At 46.8% G+C, this 20,215-nt stretch overlaps 1 protein-coding gene across 4 annotated transcripts in view; it reads right to left on the reverse strand.

The window, feature by feature from the left end:
• Positions 1–20,215, reverse strand: part of LOC102391440 (two pore calcium channel protein 2) — a 53,191-nt gene that overhangs the window by 15,698 nt on the left and 17,278 nt on the right. For all 4 annotated transcript variants that reach the window (XM_006059826.4, XM_044925579.2, XM_044925578.2 and 1 more), the window contains 6 exons: positions 17,351–17,467; positions 16,682–16,800; positions 16,376–16,477; positions 14,285–14,411; positions 9,002–9,203; positions 1,592–1,736 (listed from right to left, as the gene is read on the reverse strand). In XM_006059826.4, coding sequence (XP_006059888.3) covers positions 1,592–1,736; positions 9,002–9,203; positions 14,285–14,411; positions 16,376–16,477; positions 16,682–16,800; positions 17,351–17,467 — 812 coding nt within the window. The remainder of the gene's footprint in view (positions 1–1,591; positions 1,737–9,001; positions 9,204–14,284; positions 14,412–16,375; positions 16,478–16,681; positions 16,801–17,350; positions 17,468–20,215) is intronic.

The following is a 20,215-nucleotide window of genomic DNA, read 5'->3' on the forward strand; positions in this document are numbered from 1 at the left end:
CAAATTCTCTTTTATTTTTCTAAACAGGTTAAGATTATTTTAACAATATTTTCTATTTAACACAGTACATCCAAACTACTATCTGCTTAACATATAATGATCATAAAAATTATAAGCAAGATATTTGGCATCCTTTTTTGGTATGAAGTCTTTGAAATCCGTCGTGTGTGTGTGTGTCTTTTTTTTAAATTGGGATATAGTCACTTTACACACACACGAGACTTCCAGGGAGTCAACATGTCCTATTTTCTCACCAAGTCAGGGATGAAAAGGGATGAAAAAAAAACGTGATATTTGGGCTCAGGATCAACTTTTCAATGACAGAGCGGGTTGCCCCAAGCAGGCATCTGTGTGCTGTGCTCCTGGGTGAATCCTGGACGTGGCCGCAGGAAGACAGAGTCCTAGCCCACTGTTCTGGGGAAGCTTCAGACTCTAGGGGCCAGCCCTGGATGCCACATGTGGACACACAAACATCCATCAAGTGAAACACATCTGTAGCTCAATGTTGAGATGAATGGAAAGGACCCTTTACATAAAGGGTTTTGGTTAATATAAAATATGGGCACTGAAAGGGATATTTACCTACATCATAGGCTGGGCTACTTTCAAGGACTTCTGAACCATTTACTTTCTTAAAAAAACTATTTATTTGCAACAGGTCTTAGCTGTGGCATGTGGGATCTTAGATCTTTGTTGCGGCATTTGGGATCTTTAGTCATGGCATGTGGGATCTAGTTCCCACCAGGGGCAGAACTTGGGTCCCTTGCACTGTGAGTGTGGAATCTTAACCACTGGACCACGAGGGACGTCCCATCATTCACTTTTATGAGACAATAAATTCAAAGACAGCAAGAGGGGGAATCTCTGCTGATAGGAGTATTCCAGGCAACATGTAGTAAAAATAAGGTCTCCAACCAGGATAAAGGATTCTCGCTGGAGTCCATCGTGTTGTTCAGTCACATCTGACTCTTTGAGACACCATGAACTGCAGCACTCCAGGCTTCCGGGTGCTTCACCATCTCCCGGAATTTACTCAAACTCACGTCCACTGTATCGATGACGCTATCCAACCATTGGTCTGCCCCCCATTCTCCTCCTGCCCTCACTCCTTCCCAGCATCAGGGTCTTTTCCAATCAGTAGCTTTTCACCAAGTCCATCTACTTGAGAATAAAAGATTCAATTGACATTCTTAACAGTCATTCCAGCGATGCCAACTCACGTCTTCCTACCACATATTTTATAGTCAAAATACCACACTTGCCATCAACTTCCTAATAATTCTGATAGGACTGGAACTTTCTGAAATCAAAGAGTGATTCACTTCCCTGACTCAGAAAGCATAGCCTGTCTGTGGCTCTTGAGCATTTAAAATAAAAATCGAAGAAGGAAGCATAATCTAAAAGCCTGGCCTCTGGCTAAGGTTAAACACAGCTTGTCCAAAACCCTTTCCATGCCTCCCTGAAAAAACAAACGCACCGAGCAGGGAGTGACTTACAGCTTCAATGGTGAAATGTATTCAGTCCAGACAGCACTAACTGATTGCACTACTTTGAAAGCAACTTGAGAGAAAACTGGCTCCATCTCACTTGCCTGTGTTGAACCATCTTCTGGACCAAGAGGCTTGTGGACGACTGGTATATCCGAGGCATCCAAGTTTCCAGTGGGTGTTTCTTGATGTTGATGGCGACTACCCGGATGTTGAGGAGGTCAGCCAAGCGTAGAAAGTTCATTTTGTCTGCAATGAAAAGACGACCCCCCAATATGGGGCCGGTGTGACACGAAGGTCCAAGACCGCACTCTTGGATCTGCATTTCACAGATGAAGATCTGAAGCCTCAAAGGCCAAGGCCAAGGGGCCAACGGCTGGCTCAGCCTCCTGCCTGTCCTGACGCAGACTCTGAGCCAGCCGAAAGCAGCCAAACCAAGCATGCGACTTTGCCGGTTCACAGATGCCACTGCCTTCCTCCCTGCCTCCCACCTCACTTTCCTCCTCCGTGAATACAGTCACTGCCTCCCGCGTCTGCCTGACCTGCATTTCCAGCCTCAATCCCGTGTCCCTGTCCGCCCCTCAAAACCTCCAAGGTAGGCATAACTCTTACCCTTCAACCTCCACCCGTTCCTCGGCCCACCCTCCTCTCTGCCCCTTCTCAGGGACTCACTCAAACCCACAGCCTCCACAACACACTGGCGCATCATCCCAGGCCACAGTACGGTGACCACTTTCTTTTTAAAAATAATTAGGTAATTAATGCTTGGCTGCGCTGGGCCTTCACTGCTGTGCGGGCTCTCTCTAGTTGCAGCGAGCAGGGGCCACTCTCTAGCCGCAGTGCGTGGGCTTCTCCTGCAGTGGCTTCTCCTATTGCAGAGTATGGATTCCAGAGCACGGGCCCAGTAGTTGGGGCACACGGGCTTAGGTACCCCTTGGCATGGGTCTTGGAATCTTCCCAGACCAGGAATAGAACCTGTGTCCCCTGCATTGTCAGGTGGACTCTTAACCACTGGACCACCAGGGAAGTCCACAGTGATCACTTTCCTGACTAGCCTGGACCCACCCAGCTGCTGAGCCAATGCGCTCAGGACCTGCTGAATGCCCAGGGCAAACGGACTATTCTACACCACCCCATGCACCTCTCCCTCACCAGGCATGTGGGGTACTGACCAAGAGTCCACTGTTCATGTATGAACTTCCTGTTTCATACAACTTTAAGAAACATCACATCGATGGATGAAATCAGATTGTACACAGAGTGTTGCTGCTTCTTTGAAACCCAAGTTGAAGGCTTTGTTAAGCTTTAAAGAAAGTTGTAAATTGCAGGTACAGATTCAGGTATAGCTGAGAGAGTTGTTAAAGAGTGGGGTGGATTTTTTTTTTAATTTTTTAAAAGAATTATTTTTAAAAAAATATTTATTTATTTGGCTGTGCTGGGTCTTAACTGTGGCCCTCGGGATCTTCTATCTTCGTTGTGGCATGTGGGACATTTACTTGTGGCATGCAAGCTCTCAGTCGCGACATACGGGATCTAGTTGCCTGACCAGGGATGGAATTCAGGCCCCCAGCCTTGGGAGCACACAGTCTTAGCCACTGCACCACCAGGGAAGTCCCGGGATAGAGTTTTTAAATTCTAGAATGCTTCTCGGTTAGAGGCTAGATGATGGCCAGGTCTCCAGGTTTTCAGAAGTAAACAACCAGGCATGGTTCTACAGATGCCACCACAATGATTAATTTGAGAAAGATGACAGTGAACTGCTATCCACAGACACCCAGGCAAAGAGAAAGCCCCAGCCATGATCAAAGCGTGGCCTCATCCGAGTGAGGAGCCTGAGTTAGACAAAACACTGAGTGATATTCAACAGTCACGTTGCTTATATTCTCTAGGAGTGCCACGGTAAAGAAGCTGCCTGCATGCGGAAGATCCAGGTTTGATCCCTGGGTTGGGAAGACCCCCTGGAGAAGGAAATGGCAACCCATTTCAGTGTTCTTGCCTGGAGAATCCCATGGACAGAGGAGCCTGGCGGGCGATAGTCCATGGGGTTGCAAAGAATCGGACATGACTAAGAGATTAACACTACACACTCAATGATCCTAAGAACATCAAGTTGGATGAAAGCATTCTTAGATATCTTATTTGTAGATTCGATTCTGGGTCTTTAGAGTTAGAACCAAAACACATATATTTGTCTTAATAGCCAAAGGCATGTAGTACCCACTCAGGGGGAAGGGCAGCCTGGGAAAATTAGTTGATGTGATAACTTGAGTTCAGAGACTTGGGTTATGTGAGCTCCACCATCAGAGGGCAGGGAAACACTGATATGACAGCCACAAATAGGGTTCAGGGGAACCTACTGATAAGAATCCAGCCAAGGGACTTCCCTGGTGGCTCAGTGGCTAAGACTCTGAGGTCCCAGTGCAGGGGCCTGGGGTTCAGTCTGTGGTAAGGGAGCTCGAGCCCACATGCTGCAACTAAGAGTTTGAACACCACAACTAAAGATTCCATGTACTGCAACTCAGACCCGACAAGTCAAATAAATAAATGAAACTGTGTGTGTGTGTGTGTGTGTGTGTGTGTGTGCATACACAGAATCCACCCAAAACCTCAGTCGTTTTAACCTCAACCAACAAGGACTCTATCAGTATCACTGGGCTCACATCTTTTCATCCAGAAGATTCTGTAGAACAAGAAAGGACAGGACTTCCCTGGTGGTCACTGGCTAAGACTCTGTGCTCCCGATGCAGGGGGCCAGGGTTCGATCCCAGGTCAGGGAACTAGATCCCATGTGCTGCAACTAAAGATTCCACATGCTGCATACCCAGCAGAGCCAAATAAATAAATAAACATTTAAAAAAGAAGAAGAAAAAAAGGACAAAGAGAATCCAAATTATGGTAATTTTGTGTCAAGAAATTTGCGCCCATCTGGTACTATATGTTGGAGATTAGGGGTCAGCAAATTCTTTTCTGCAAAGACTAAATATGTTAAGTTTTGTGGACCAATTGATCCCCGTTTCAACTTTTCAATTCTGCCACTTTAGCATGAAGGCAGCCATAAACAAAACACAGATGAATGAGCCTGGCTGTGTTCCAGTAAAATGTGTTTATAAAAACAGGCAGTGACCATATATAGCCTGTGCATCACAGTCTACAAACTCTTGTTGTAGACACGTTATTCTCTATACTCTCTGTTAACAATTCTATTCAGCTCTTTTCTTTCCACATCTGTAAGTTTCATCTTTCTCAGTTTAACACCAGATTTAAGTCTAACACTTTTGGCACTAACGGAATTCCAGCCTTTAACCTTGGAAACCACACATGCCCATAGTTGTAGATCAAGGGACAAAGAAAGCATGCCTCACAGAGCCAGTGGTCTCCCCGCTTGTACTGAGTGGAGGCTACAGTGACGTGCGAAATTCTGTTTGTCTTTCTGTTATTAAAACTGTCTTTGAAAGTGCTGGTTAGGGACTTCCCTGGTGGTCCAGGAGTTAAGACTTCACCTTTTAATGCAGCGAGTTGGGGTTCCATCCCTGGAGGGGGCCTAAGATCCCACATGCCTTGAGGCCAAACATCAAACAGAAGCAATATTGTAACAAGTTCTATGAAGACTTAGAAAAAGGGTCCACATCAAAAAAACCTTTAAAAATTTTAAAAAAAGAAAGTGTTGGTTAACCAAAGGAGTCTTTGCACACCCTCAGAAATAACTGCTATCTCCCCTAAAAGATAACCTACGATCCCTAGAAGTTAACAAATCTAATTGGCTGTCTTCCTTGAGGACATGTTTGCCCTGGTAAGAGTATTTAAATTGACATGCCTGTTTTGTGAAAGGCAAAATACTGGGGAAGTCTGCTAAGCCATGAGTTCATGGGCACCTTCTTGCCACTTCCATGGAGCGCTCATAAAATCTGGGACTCGGATGGACTCCTTTTTTCAAACTAGATGAGTTCTGATCTCATTTAATTTACAAATAGGATCATGACTCAGGAGGCAAAACTGAGCAGGGCTTCCTGGGCATGTATCTGGAGAAAAACGTGATCCAAAAGGATACCTGCACCCCAGTGCTCATTGCAGCATTGTTTACAACAGCTAAGACATGGAAGCAACCTAAATGTTCATGGACAGAAGAATGGATGAAGACGATGTGGTGCATGTATACGATGGAATGTTACTCAGCCACTGCTGCTGCTGCTGCTAAGTCACTTCAGTCGTGTCCGACTCTGTGCGACCCCACAGACAGCAGCCCACCAGGCTCCCCCGTCCCTGGGATTCTCCAGGCAAGAACACTGGAGTGGGTTGCCATTTCCTTCTCCAATGCATGAAAGTAAAAGTGAAGTCGCTCAGTCCTGTCTGACTCTTAGCGACCCCATGGACTGCAGCCTCCCAGGCTCCTCCGTCCATGGGATTTTCCAGGCGAGAGGACTGGAGTGGGGTGCCATTGCTTTAGCCATTAAGAAGAATGAAATAATGCCATTTGCAGCAACATGGGTGGACCTAGAGATTGTCATACTGAGTGAAGTAAGTCAGACAGAGAGCAGGAAATATTATATGGCACCCCTTACCTGTGGTATCTAAAAAGAAATGATACAAATCAACTTATAAAACAGAAAGAGACTCACAGACTTACGGAACAAACGTTGCTGCAGGGAAAGATGGGTAGGAAGGGATAGTTAGGGAGTTTGGGATAGACATGTACACATTGCTATAATTAAAATGCATAGCCAATGAGGACAGGAACTCGGCTTGATGTTATGTGGCAACCTGGACGGGAGGGGAGTTTGGAGGAGAATGGACACATGTTTATGGATGGCTGAGTCCCTTTGCTGTCTACTTGAGACAGTCACAACATGGTTAATCAGCTATACCGCAATACAAAATAAAAAGTTTAAAAACAAAAAATTGAGCAGGGCTCAGCGCTGAGGACCGAGGCCTGCTGACTCCAGCCATGAACCAACCAATGGCAGCCAAGGTCATGAGTATGTATGTCTCAAGGGCATCTGCTGACCTCCTTTGCCCCCTTCTCACCTGCTCAGAAGGCCGTGCAATGTCCCTTGCTGAACGTCCCCAGGGCATCAGAAAGTCAGGGCACTGCCTGGGTGAGGTCTGATACTGTCGTCATGCTGCAGCTTTGCAGCCTCAGACCAGGTGGACTCACATCATGTGAGGGGGAAAGCCGCGGATGAAGCAGAACCACAGCGGTGCTGTGCTTTGAGTAAATGTTCAAGTTTGAGGTTTTGATAACCTAAGGCTATAAATCCGACACAAGCTTTCGAAGATTAGCAGTGCTAGGGTATGGGAGATGGTAAACCAGAGATAGAAGAAAGTTCTAGAGAAGGCAACAGTCTAAGGCCGGAACCAGCCAAACAGGAGTTATGGGCTGATCTGTGTCCCCTGAGATTTAATATGCTGAAGGCTTAGCTCGCAGCACCTCCGGGTGTGCCTGTATTTTGGAGATGGAGCCTCTGACAAGGCAATTAGGCAGAAAGGAGATCATTAGGGTGGGCCCTGATCTCATATGACTGGTGCCCTTAATAAGAAGAGGAGGGACTTCCCTGGCAGTCCAGTGGTTAAGAATCTATTTTGCAATGCACAAGATGCACGTTCGATCCCAGGTCGGGGAACTAAGATCCCACATGCAGCACAGTGTGGACAAAAAAGCTTAAAAAAAAAATATCCACCCAGGAGGGAAAATTTAATAATGAAAAATTGGGACTTGAATTTTATGTTTTTTTTTAATTCAACCTTTCTAGTCATTCATCTTTGCTGTATTTTACCCAAGTATACAGATCCATGGAGGGCTAGAAATTTAAAAGCTTCATGCACTTTCCAAAGAACTTGGAAAGTTTGGTGCTCAGGGGCTGCCCAGCCACTCTCCCCCCATCGTTAGCAGAACCTTAAGTCTGGCATGACGACCCACAGTGTATCACTGCCCATCCCTAACAGGGCCGCCAAAGCCGGCTCTTCAGGGTCTGAGAAGCCTGGCTTCTGAGCCATCAAGTTGGGTGGCTGAAGGCACATGCCCACGGCTCAGCGAAGACGCCTTCAAACCCTGCTGACCTTGCCTCCTGGAGGATGCCGGAACTCCCCGTTCAACAGTGTCTTGCCACATAGTTCCCTCTTTTCCCTGGACACTCTCCTAAGTTCCAGAGGATCACTGCCACTGTTTCCTTCTTCTTACACGGCCATGAGTCCTAATAAAGCCCTGGCTCTGCTGGACTGGTTTGAGACTCCTTGTCTCATGTGAATTTACATCCTCTCAGACTTACCTCTCCATTTGGATGCGTCTCCCTCTAGACTCTTCTTGGAACTGGTGAAGTGAAGTCGGGGTGTATTGCAGTCATTGTATATCTTTCCCCATTGCTACCTCATCTTTATGGTCATTGTTTAAAGCATCTTTTAAAATGTATTTATTTATGTGACCACACTGCATGGCATGTGGGATGTTAGTTCCCCAACCAGGGATCAAACCCATGGCCCTTGCCTTGAAAGCGTAGAGTCATCGCCACTGGCCCACCACAGAAGTCCCTTCATGATCATTTTTGATGTCACCAACATTTCCTGTTAAGCGACCCTTAGAATTTGGGGCAGTTTAGAATAATGATAAAAGGCAAGGGCCTTGGAGTCTAGATAGCCTGTACCACACTGCAGCTGTGTGGCCCTGGGCAAATGACTTGACCTCCCTGAGTCTCAGTTCCCATACTGACAAAAGAGGATATCAAGACCCCCACCCCGCTCCCCCTGAGTTTGGGGAAGATCACATACAACAGTCACAACATTGGCACACGCACAGCAAGCACGCTACCAACATTAAGCCTTGTTGATAATCGCTATCAACCACGTATACATGAATATATCGGTTACTTTCAACTTCTCACTTGTAAATGCTAAATGCACTTCAGACAGCCATTTTCCATGTTTTAGATGTGCTCCTTAAAGCAGAATCCCAGACAGGGAATGACCGTGTTACAAGGTAAAGGGCATCTGGAAGGCTCATCACATGCTCACAACATGCACCCTAGTCAGAACACAGCTGCTGCTGCTGCTGCTGCCAGGTTGCTTCAGTCGTGTCCGACTCTGTGCGACCCCATAGACGGCAGCCCACCAGGCTCCCCTGTCCCTGGGATTCTCCAGGCAAGAACACTGGAGTGGGTTGCCATTTCCTTCTCCAATGCATGAAAGTGAAAAGTGAAAGTGAATTCGCTCAGTCACAGCTCAGGACCCTAATTCCACTGTAACACTGCCAGCCAATACACATCTCTATTTGCAAACAGCAGAAAGTGAGGGACTTCTCTGGTGGCCCAGTGGTTAGGAGCTTGCCTTCCATTGCAGGGGTTGAGGGTTCGATCCCCAATCAGGGAACCAAGATCCCACAGGTGACTAAGCCCACACGCCACAGCTAGAGAGAAACCCATGTGTCCCAACTAAGATGGGACTCAGTCAAATAAATACATGGCTTTTTTTAAAAATGAAAATGAAAAAAAAACCCAATCCCCCCACTTCCCATTGAGGCTTCTTACCCACATGGCCCTTCTGTCCCTCGTCGGAGATCCTCAACAGGAGCTCCAGGTGGGAACTGCTGATGTCTGGTGCCACCACCTTGACCAGCCGCCTCCACCGGGCCTCCTTCACCACAAACTCTGTGCCCACCTTGACTTTCAGGATGTTGAAAGCTTCCGTCATTTTGTGACGCTTCAGGTATGCCAGGGTGTGAATCTCATTCTTGGAGGAAAAAAAAAAAAAGAAGTGTGTCCATTTTTTTTAAGAGGAAGATTCAAGGAAGCCTCATTTCTCAGCCTTAAACATTTCAAGGTAATGGAAGAGTTGAGATGAATGCGTCCTGGGGACCACGTGTATCCTTTCTGGATGAGCAGGAGATGCCCGAGTATAAAGGTCTCTCCATGCCTAACAAGGACTCCTAATATTTCCTGCTCCTGGGTTTACAACAATAGCAACCCAGGAACTCATGCCACCGGGGGCATCGCAGGGAGAAGTCACTGATGAGTCTGTTAATTCACAAGGTACAAAATCTCTTCCCCGCTCCAGAGATGGGTAACTATCTAGTGTCTGAAGAAACAGAACTCCGCTTACCGCGTGCAAGTGAGTGAACCCAGGAAGGATAATCAGAACGCTGAGAGACAAAGTAGCAGGAAGCAGACAGGCCCACACTCCGCTCTGCCCAGGAGCAGGCAGATGCCAGAAAGGACGGAGATGAGGCACGCTGTGGAAAGAGAGGGAGCCGCTCGGAGGGAGAAGACAGACCTGCCATTAAGTTGATGAAGACAGAGAGGAGAGAGGGAGGAAAGCAGGGGAGTGAAACGAGGCTAGAAGTGGCCTGAAAGGAAGGGGTCCAGGGCTGCCATGAAGCCTGACTGTGCACAGAGAATCTTCCAGAAGAGGAGAACCCCTCTTCATGTTATAATGGGCCATGTGGATGCCCATCCTGGCTGCTCCCTGTAAGCTGATAACATAGTTAGACCAGAAATTCTCTTTCTCAAATTGAGCAGAGTTGATTTACAATGTTGTCTTCCTTTCAGGTATACGGCAAAGCGATTTAATTATATATAGATAGATAGGGTAGATGGATAGATAGGACCTCCCAGGTGGCACTAGTGGTAAAGAATCCGCCTGCTAATACAGGAGACGAGAGATGCAGGCTTGATCCCTGGGTCAGGAAGATCCCCTAAAGGAGGGCATGGGAAGCCACTCCAGTATTCTTGACTGGAGAATCCCCATGAACAGAGGAGCCTGGGGGGCTACAATGCATAGGGTCACACAGTCAATCTGAAGCAACTCAGCACACACAGTTGCATATATGTATATATGTATGTATATATATGGCTCAAATCATGAACTCCTTATTGCAAAATTCAGACTTAAATTGAAGAAAGTAGGGAAAAACACTAGAGCATTCAGGTATGACCTACATCAAATCCCTTATAGTCATAAGTCAGTAGAATTGACAAACAGATTCAAGGGATTAGATCTGACTGACAGAGTGCATGAAGAACTATGGATGGAGGTTCGTGACATTGTAGAGGAGGCAGTGATCAAGACCACCCCCAAGAAAAAGAAATGCAAAAAGGCAAAATGGTTGTCTGAGGAGGCTTTACAAACAACTATGAAAAGAAGAGAAGCAAAAGGCAAAGGAGAAAAAGAAAGATATAAACATCTGAATGCAGAGTTCCAAAGAATAGCAAGAGGAGATAAGAAGCCTTTCTCAGTGATCAATGCAAAGAAATAAAGTAAAACAATAGAATGGGAAAGACTAGAGACCTCTTCAAGAAAATGAGAGATACCAAGGGAACATTTCAAGCAAAGATGGGCTCAATAAAGGACAGAAATGGTATGGACCTAACAAAAGCAGAAGATATTAAGAAGAGGTGGCAAGAATACACAGAATAACTATACAAAAGAGATCTTCGTGACCCAGATAATCACGATGGCGTGATCACTCACCTAGAGCCAGACATCCTGGAATGTGAAGTCAAGTGGGCCTTAGGAAGCATCACTACGAACAAAGCTAGTGGAGGAGGTGATGGAATTCCAGTTGAGCTATTTCAAATCCTGAAAGATGATGCTGTGAAAGTGCTGCACTCAATATGCCAGCAAATTTGGAAAACTGAGCAGTGGTCACAGGACTGGAAAAGGTCAGTTTTCATTCCAATCCAAAGGAAGGCAATGCCAAAGAACTCTCACAGAATTGCACTCATCTCACACGCTAGCAAAGTAATGCTGAAAATTCTCCAAGCCAGGCTTCAACAGGATGTGAACCGTGAACTTCCAGATGTTCAACCTCGTTTTAGAAAAGGCAGAGGAACCAGAGATCAAATTGCCAACATCTGTTGGATCATCAAAAAAGCAACAGAGTTCCAGGAAAACATCTACTTCTGCTTTATTGACTATGCTAAAGCCTTTGACTGTGTGGATCACAATAAACTGTGGAAAATTCTTCAAGAGATGGGAATACCAGACCACCTGACCTTCCTCCTGAGAAACCTATATGTGGGTCAGGAAGAAACAGTTAGAACTGCACATGGAACAACAGACTGGTTCAAAGTAGGAAAAGGAGTACGTCAAGGCTGTATATTGTCACCCTGCTTATTTAACTTCTATGTAGAGTGCATCATGAGAAACGCTGGGCTGGATGAAGCACAAGCTGGAATCCAGATTCCCAGGAGAAATATCAATAACCTCAGATATGCAGATGACACCACCCTTATGGCAGGAAGCAAAGAAGAACTTAAGAGCCTCTTGATGAAAGTGAAAGAAGAGAGTGAAAAAGCTGGCTTAAAACTCAACATTCAAAAAACTAAGATCATGGCATCTGGTCCCATCACTTCATGGCAAATAGATGGGGAAACAAGGGAAACACTGACAGAACTTTATTTTGGGGGGCTCCAAAATCACTGCAGATGGTGATTGCAGCCATGAAATTAAAAGACGCTTACTCCTTGGAAGGAAAGTTATGACCAACCTAGACAGCCTATTCAGAAGCAGAGACATTACTTTGTCAACAAAGGTCCATTTAGTCAAGGCTATGGTTTTTCTAGTGGTCATGTATGGACATGAGAGTTAGACTATAAAGAAAGCTGAGAGCTGAAGAATTGATGCTTTTGAACTGTGGTGTTGGAGAAGACTCTTGAGAGTCCCTTGGATTCCAAGGAGGTCCAACCAGCCCATCCTAAAAGAGATCAGTCCTGGGTGTTCATTGGAAGGACTGATGCTAAAGCTGAAACTCCAATACTTTGGCCACCTCATGTGAAGAGCTGACTCACTGGAAAAGACCCTGATGCTGGGAGGGATTGGGGGCAGGACGAGAAGGGGATGACAGAGGATGAGATGGCTGGATGGCATCACCAACTCGATGGATATGAGTTTGAGGAAGCTCTGGGAGTTGGTGATGGACAGGGAGGCCTGGCGTGCTGCAGTCCATGGGGTCGCAAAGAGTCGGACACAACTGAGCAACTGAACTGAACTGAACTGAACTAAATAGATCCCTCCTTATTTTTCCCCTTTAGTAATCCCAAGTCTGTTTTCTATGTCCGAGTCTATTTCTTTTTTGTAAATGAGTTAATTGGTATAATATCTTAGATTCCACGTATCTGTGATATCATATGATGCTTGTCTTTCTCTTTCTGGCTTACTTCACTTAGTGTGATCATCTCTAGCTCCATCCGTGTTGCTGCGAATGGCATTATTTCACTCTTTTTTATGGCTGTGAATGGCATATTTCCTCCTCTGTATGTTCCACTGTAAACATGTACCGCTTTTGCTTTGTTCACTCATCTGTTGGTGGACGTAGGTTGCTTCCATGACTTGGCTGCTGTGCACACTGCTGCAATGCACATGGGAGTACAGCCATCTCTTTGAATTAAGAGTTTTTTTCTGAACATACACCCAGGAGGGGGATTGCTGGATCATAAGATAACTCTATTTTTAGTTTTTTAAGGAACCTCCACCCTGTTTTCCATAGTGGCTACACCAGTTTACATTCCCATCAGCCTGCAGGAGGGCTCCCCTTTCTCCACACCCTCTCTAGCATTTATTATTTAAAGACCTTAAATTCTTAATGGGTGCAGCTATGTCTTCATCAGCTTTGGCTCCTTCATACTTTGTATGAAGTAAGTCAGACAGAAACGGACAAATATCGTATGATATTGCTTATATGTGGAATCTAAAAAAAAAATAGTAAAAATGAACGTATTTACAAAACAGAAATAGAGTCACAGATATAAAAGACAATCTAATGGTTACCAGGGAGGAATGCCAGGGAGGGATGAATTGGAAGATTGGGATTAACATATACCCACTACCATATATAAAATAGATACTGAAATAGACCTATGGTATAGCACAGGGAACTCTACTCAATACTCTGTAATGGCCTATATGGGAAAAGAATGTAAAACAGAGTAGATATATGTATATGTACAACTCCATCACTTTGCTGTACACCTGAAACTAAGACAACATTGTAAATCAACTAAAAATTTAAAAATAAAACACTAAAATAAAGATTTTATTTTAATACTCAATAAAAATTTAAAAATAAGTAAATAAAAGCACTAAAATAAAGAATAAAAGACTTCAAGGAGCCATGAACAATCAGATGCATTAAGAGTGAGGGACAAGGGACCTCCCTGGTGGTCGGGTGGTTAAGACTCTGCACTTCCACTATAGGTTCAGGCCCTGGTCAGGAACCAGGATCTCACATGCCAAGTGGCCCGGTCAAAAAGAGCAAAAGAAAGAGTGAGGAGCAAATCCGGGATCTGCCCTGAAGCTGGGACACACCGTCAGACCCACACCAGACTGACAAAGAGCTGCCTGGCCCAGCAGCGCTCAGCAAGGCGAGTGAATCTTCAGATTCATCAAAGCAAAAGGAAAATGAGCACGTTCACACATTTAGCAAGTGCACAGGCCAGCCTCCCTGCTCCCGCCCCGGCCGGGTGCCGGACCCCCGCTGGAGCCCAGCTCAGGCGTGTTACCCTCAGTGCTCCCTGGCCTCCCTGCTCCCGCCCCGGCTGGGTGCCGGACCCCCGCTGGAGCCCAGCTCAGGCGTGGTACCCTCAGTGCTCCCTGGCCTCCCTGCTCCCGCCCCGGCTGGGTGCCGGACCCCCGCTGGAGCCCAGCTCAGGCGTGGTACCCTCAGTGCTCCCTGGCCTCCCTGCTCCCGCCCCAGCCGGGTGCCGGACCTCCGCTGGAGCCCAGCTCAGGCGTGGTACCCTCAGTGCTCCCTGGCCTCCCTGCTCCCGCCCCGGCCGGGTGCCGGACCCCCGCTGGAGCCCAGCTCAGGCGTGTACCTTCAAGTGCTTCCTGTAGTTGTTGTAGATAACAGCCAGAAAGACGGACATGAAGATGTAGGTGTTGATGATGATGTAGGTTATAAAGTACAGAGAATACCACCAGTTGAGCTCGTAGGCAGGCATCCTAGAAGGAAATAACTACCTGTCATGGTTTTCCGTGCCCTAGGTCCACAGTGCATAGAAGGCTGACCATAGGTCACATCCCAAGTGGACAGTCCACGTGCATGGGGCAAGGAAAACCTTGTCTCAGTCTAAGTCTCCCCCAGTGTGATGGGGCCTCAAAGCCATCACCATGCTTCATGCTAAATGGCTCACTCCAGACCTGCCTTCTGAAGTTCTTAGTGCCTTAGAGAGGTGCCGACTTCCAGAGCAGGCAAAATCTGGGAGATGCCCCCATCCCACTCCCTCCCTTCCCAATGAGAAAATCAAAGCCCAGAAAGGAGATCCACTTGCCCAGAATTATAGAAAGAATCTGAACTGTGACCTGGGTTTACACTCAAGGCTTTTCAGGGGTACCAGAATGCCTTGCCAGGATGCAGGGAAGGCAGATAATTTTCTATCCACATTCGGACTATGAGAATGAAAGAAGTACCATTAACAATGGCACTGGGGCCTTCCCTGGAAGTACAATGGATAGGAATCCGCCTGGCAATGCAGGGGACATGGGTTCGATACCTGGCCCAGGAAGATTCCATATGCTACAGAGCAACTAAACCTGTGGAGGACAACAACCGAAGCCATGTGCTGCAACTTCGGAAGCCGTGAGCCTAGAGCCAGTGTTCCGCAACGAGACAAATCACCACGATGAGAAGCCCAGGTCCCACAGTGAAGAGCGGACCCCACTCGCCACAACTAGAGAAAGCCCCAGTGCAGCAACAAAGACCCAGCATAACCAAAAATAAATAAAAACTAATTTTGAAAAATAACAGTGCCGGGACAAAAGGCACCAATCAGGATGCATGCTCACACCCCCGTTCATGGAAACTGGGTTTTGTACAGCAGGGAACACTAAGGGAGTCCGCCAAGGGAAAGAGCCAAGAAAAAACAGGAGGGCCAGGAGCTTCACCTCGCTCACTTTTTGCTAGAGACAGGCCTCGGAGCGAGCAGGAACCTGGGACAAGTTGACACGAGGGTCTTACACACAACTGGACTACAGGAAGCCCGCCCTTCCCCCAGCGCGTTCTGGGAGCAGACGGGCAGACATTCGCGGTTAGAGCTGCAGCCACACTCTAGGACCCAGGAGTCACCTACTCAGGGGGCACTGCTGAATAATCTTACCTCCACAAACATGGCAAATCCATAATACACAGGATATCAGGGGGAAAAAGAGCCTGATGCTTTTCTCCTAAATAATGTCCACGTGTGTGGAGAACTGGCACTAGGGGACAGGGGCAGGGGACAACTCCTAACCTTTACATTTCTTTCCTGCTTCATTTAGCCAGAAAACCACATCCATGCTTAGGAGAAAAGCTGTGCTTCCTTTACAAAAATGGCTTACGTGTTTCAACTCAAGACTCAAAGAACCTTCCAGAACAGAATCGAGTTCAGATACTTAAGTTATGTCTCCAGAGATGTCTCCTGTTGCTTTTGGTTTTTTTTAAAAGGTCATCTAAATTTAGTTTTAATTTAACCTATTTTTTTTCTTTTTGGCCATGTTGTTCAGCATGCAGGATCTCAGTTCCCCAACCAGGGATCAAACCAGTGCCTCCTGCAATGGAAGCTCAGAGTCTTAACCACTGGACTGCAGGGGAAGTCCCTCATAAAATTTTTGAAGAGTGCAAAGTGTTGGCACTAGCCTACCCTCTCGATTTAAATCTAAGTTTACATAGGGACTTCCCCTGCAGTCCAGTGGTTAAGACTCTGAGCTTCTATTCCTGAGGGTAAGGGAGCCCTGGTGGGAGAACTAAGACTCTGCATGCCTCATGGTGTGGCCAAAAAAAAAAAAAAAAAAAAAAACACTGTATAAAAATTTTACAACAAATATGAATAAACAGAAAACCGCCATTTTTTTCTCTTACAGTTGCTTTTAAGAAAGTGGACTCTGTTACAGAACAGATGTCAGTGGATGTGAATTGGTGACTCACGCACATGACGTCAGGGCTGTTTGCAGTGGTGACCAGCACGTAGAGCTCAAACGCTATGTCCAGGATGTTGGTGAAGTACGGCGACCCTTCCACCGTCCTGAGATCCCTAAAGAGGAATCAGCGACAGAGTGAAAAAAACCCCGCAGACATAAATGAAGCTGTGGTTTCTGACACCCTTTTCCCCTTGCCGGAGCCCTCCTGGAGTGTCTGAACGGGGAAGACAGCCACTGGTGACCAACTCTGGCACTGGCAGGCTGAACACACACATGGGAGAGTTCTCCGGCAGAAACCTCCAGAGCAGCCTGCTCACCTGTCCCCGAAAAGCTTCAAGGCCATGAGGGAGAAAATCATCATACTGAAGAGGAACAAGAGGAACACGTAGAGGATGTCGGGCAGAGTGTTCCGGATGCTTCGGAAAGTCCTTCGGATCTGTGACAACAAAATTTCGTTTCATTTACACACAATCAGCTAATTCTCTGCTAAAACAAAAACCCCCACTTCCTTAGCAGATGCAGACTGGGATACGTTGTTTTAGTTGCTAAGTCATATCTGACTCTTTTGCAACCCCATGGACAGTAGCCCGCCAGGCTCCTCTGTTCAAGGGATTTCCCAGGCAAGAATGTTGGAGTGGCTTGCCATTTCCTTTTCCAAGGGATCTTCCCGAACCAGGGATCTAACCCACGTCTCCTGCATTGGCAGGAGGATTCTTTACCACTGAGCCACCAGGGAAGGCAAACTGGTGTGCAGAGAATGGATAAACAACAAGGTCCTACTGTATAGCATACGGAATTGTACTCAACACCCCGTGGTAACTGTGCTCACAGCCTACCCATGATGGAAAAGAACACGAAAAAGAATGTACATACAAATGTATAACTAAGTCATTTTATTGTACAGCAACAATTAACACAACTCTGTAATTCAACTACACTTCAGTAAAAAAAAAAACCCTCTTGTGTATCCTAAATCATATCCTTACCTGACGACTTTCAGGGAAGTTAATGAGGAAGACTGGCCTCAAGGCCCTTGACCATCGAACTCCGCGGATGTTAACAGCTTCCAGGGACCCATAGATGACCAGATCAATCAAGGTCAGCTGTGACAGACATGGGGCGGAGATGTCAGTACTGCTAGAGGACTGAGGAAGTGCCATACGGACGCATGCTCACTGACCCAGGAGGAAGGCCATGACATATCATGGGAAAAGAACCACATTCATAAACAGCATAATCCAGTTTCATAACAGAACATTAACAGCGGCTGTCATCTGAGAGTTCACTATGTGCCATGGCCTCTAATAAGCTTTCCATAGACTATCCCACGCCCCTGCAGAGGCTACCACTCCTGGATGGAAATGTTTGACATACAGACAGGGAGATCATGAGGCCCCAGTCACACAGCCAGCAAGAGGGGCAGGCCTGGGACTGGACCCAGGAGGCTTGGTAACAGAGCCTCGGCAGTTACCAGCACTACCTACCACGTGCGTCCACACCATGTGGCACTTTTCTTCAGTTCCACATATGAGGCAGGTTTCTAGCCTAGTTCCCAGGCGGCACCAGTGATAAAGAACCTGCCTGCCAATGTGGGAGATGCAAGAGACGCAGGTTCGATCCCTGGGTTGGGAAGATCCCCTGGAGTAAGAAATGGCAACCTGCTCCAGCAACTTTGCCTGGAGAATCTGAAGTCTACTGGTCTACAGTCCACGGGGTCGCAAAGAACTGGACAAGACGGAGCATGCACACACACAATGGGATAAAAATATGCAGATTACAGAAAATTCTTATCAATCCTTATTAAGGTCAGTCTGTGATCCTGAGGATGGACAAAGGAAGAAGGACCCAGAGCAGTTTAGAAAAATATAAGTTAAAAAAGAATAATCTACCTCGGAGGCAAGGCACCGAGGACTGAGAAAGCTCTATCACAGTGGGAGAGAAAACACGGGCTCAGAAAGAGGCTGGAGCTGGCCACTGCATGGGGCACCACCTGGAGGGAGTCAGAGGGGTTATTCCAGGGCAGCAGGGGTGGATGGACAGCTCACCCAGGGTCACAGTATCTGGGGAGGCTTCCTGGAGGAAGCACTCCCTGATGCAATCTTTTGCTGTTGTTGTTAATTAATTTTTAAATTTTTGGCTGCACAGGGACTTCGTTGCCGTGCTCAGGCTTTCTCTAGTTGCAGCAAGCAAGGGCTACTCTCTAATCGTGGTGCGGGGGCTTCTCACTGCAGTGGGTTGTCTAGTTGCAGAGCACAGGCTCTAGGGCGTGCAGGCTTCAGTAGCTGAAGCACATGGATTTAGTTGCCCCACTTTATGTGGAATCTTCCCGGACCAGTGATCGAACCTGGGTCCCCTGCATTGGCAGGCAGATTCTTAACCACTGGACCATCAGGGAAGTCCCCTTTGATGTAATCTTAAAGCAAATAAAAGCTTTAAAAGCATACAACTCTGAGCAGTCAAGAGCTGTGGCAGGCAGACACAGCAAAGGGACGCTCAGGAAGCAAGGATTCCTGGCAGTGGGGGCAGAGGGGAGCAGGAAGTGATAAGACCTCAGACCGAGGGCAGGTGAATTTGAGGATCAGGCTACAAAGATAAGTCTTATTCCCAGAGCCTGGGGAGCCCAGAAAGTCTTTCAAGTAAGGGTGATGGAGGTGAAGAAGTGAGACCTTTTTTGGTTATGGATGCAGGACAGACCTGGACAGGGCACTCTGCACCCTCATCCAGTTTACTCCATACACCTCTGAGGAGTGTCTCTTCCATGCAAGACATTGTTCTAGCTCTAGAGAGAGAAGGCGCTCAGAGCTCTCTGGAGGAAACCTGGATGAGACAGGGGCTGAGGGTGTGCAGGGTGGGGCTCTGAGGAAGTGGCGTGGGAGGGATGGCCGTGCAGGTTTAGGACAGGAGGACCTCCGGCGGGAGGGACACAGAGCCTCCGACACCGACTTTGGCTTTTCTTGGTGGGATTCGGGATGCTCTAAAGAAGGGAGCATGGTGACTGGGTCGGACTTGGGCTTGAAAAGTGCCCACGTGTCCATCATAGTCAAGGCTCCATGCTGGAAGTCTTAGGAGATGAGGATGGACTTCCAACCCTGTCCCAGGAGGGGGTCATGCAGCAAATGAAAGTCGTACATGCTTTTCCAATTCTTTTCTTTTTTTTTTTTAAGTTTTCCCATCCATCTCATCCTCCACCTTCCTGTGTCAGGCAATACTGTGTTATGGACTGAACTGAAGATGTTGTCATAAGTCCCATCTCAGATCGAGAGTTCTTTTACAGTAAGACACTCATATATGAATGTGTTATGTTCCAAGAGCATGTTTGTAAGTCCAACAAAGTTAGCCTAGGTACCCAATTATACATAGTACTTTATAATATTTTACTGTAATGGGGCTTCCTTGGTGGCTCAGAGGTAAAGAATCTGCCTGCAATGCAGGAGATGCAGGTTCCATCCCTGGGTTGGGAAGATCCCCTAGAGAAGGAAATGGCACCCTACTCCAGTATTCTTGCCTGGAGAATTCCATGGACAGAGGAGCCTGGCGGGCTACAGTCCATGGGGTTGAAAAAGAGTCAGACATGATTTAGTGACTAAACAACAACAGCTTTACAGTTGTAAAGGTTTATAATACTTTTCACATAAAATACACTTTACATAAAACAAACACAAAAAATTTAAAAAAAAAAAACCTTTTTAATCTTAGAGTACAGTACCTTGAAAAGTACAGCAGCACCAGTTACATCCCTGCTGCCTTTACGATTGCTCATGGACATCGTGGAATTGAACTAAAGATACGTACAAATGTACTCTATACAGTCCTGTACAGAAAAGTACACAAAAGCACAGCGACGTGTAGAA

Source organism: Bubalus bubalis, chromosome 12 (assembly GCF_019923935.1).
Source record: "Bubalus bubalis isolate 160015118507 breed Murrah chromosome 12, NDDB_SH_1, whole genome shotgun sequence".
In the NCBI taxonomy this organism is placed as follows: domain Eukaryota; kingdom Metazoa; phylum Chordata; class Mammalia; order Artiodactyla; family Bovidae; genus Bubalus; species Bubalus bubalis.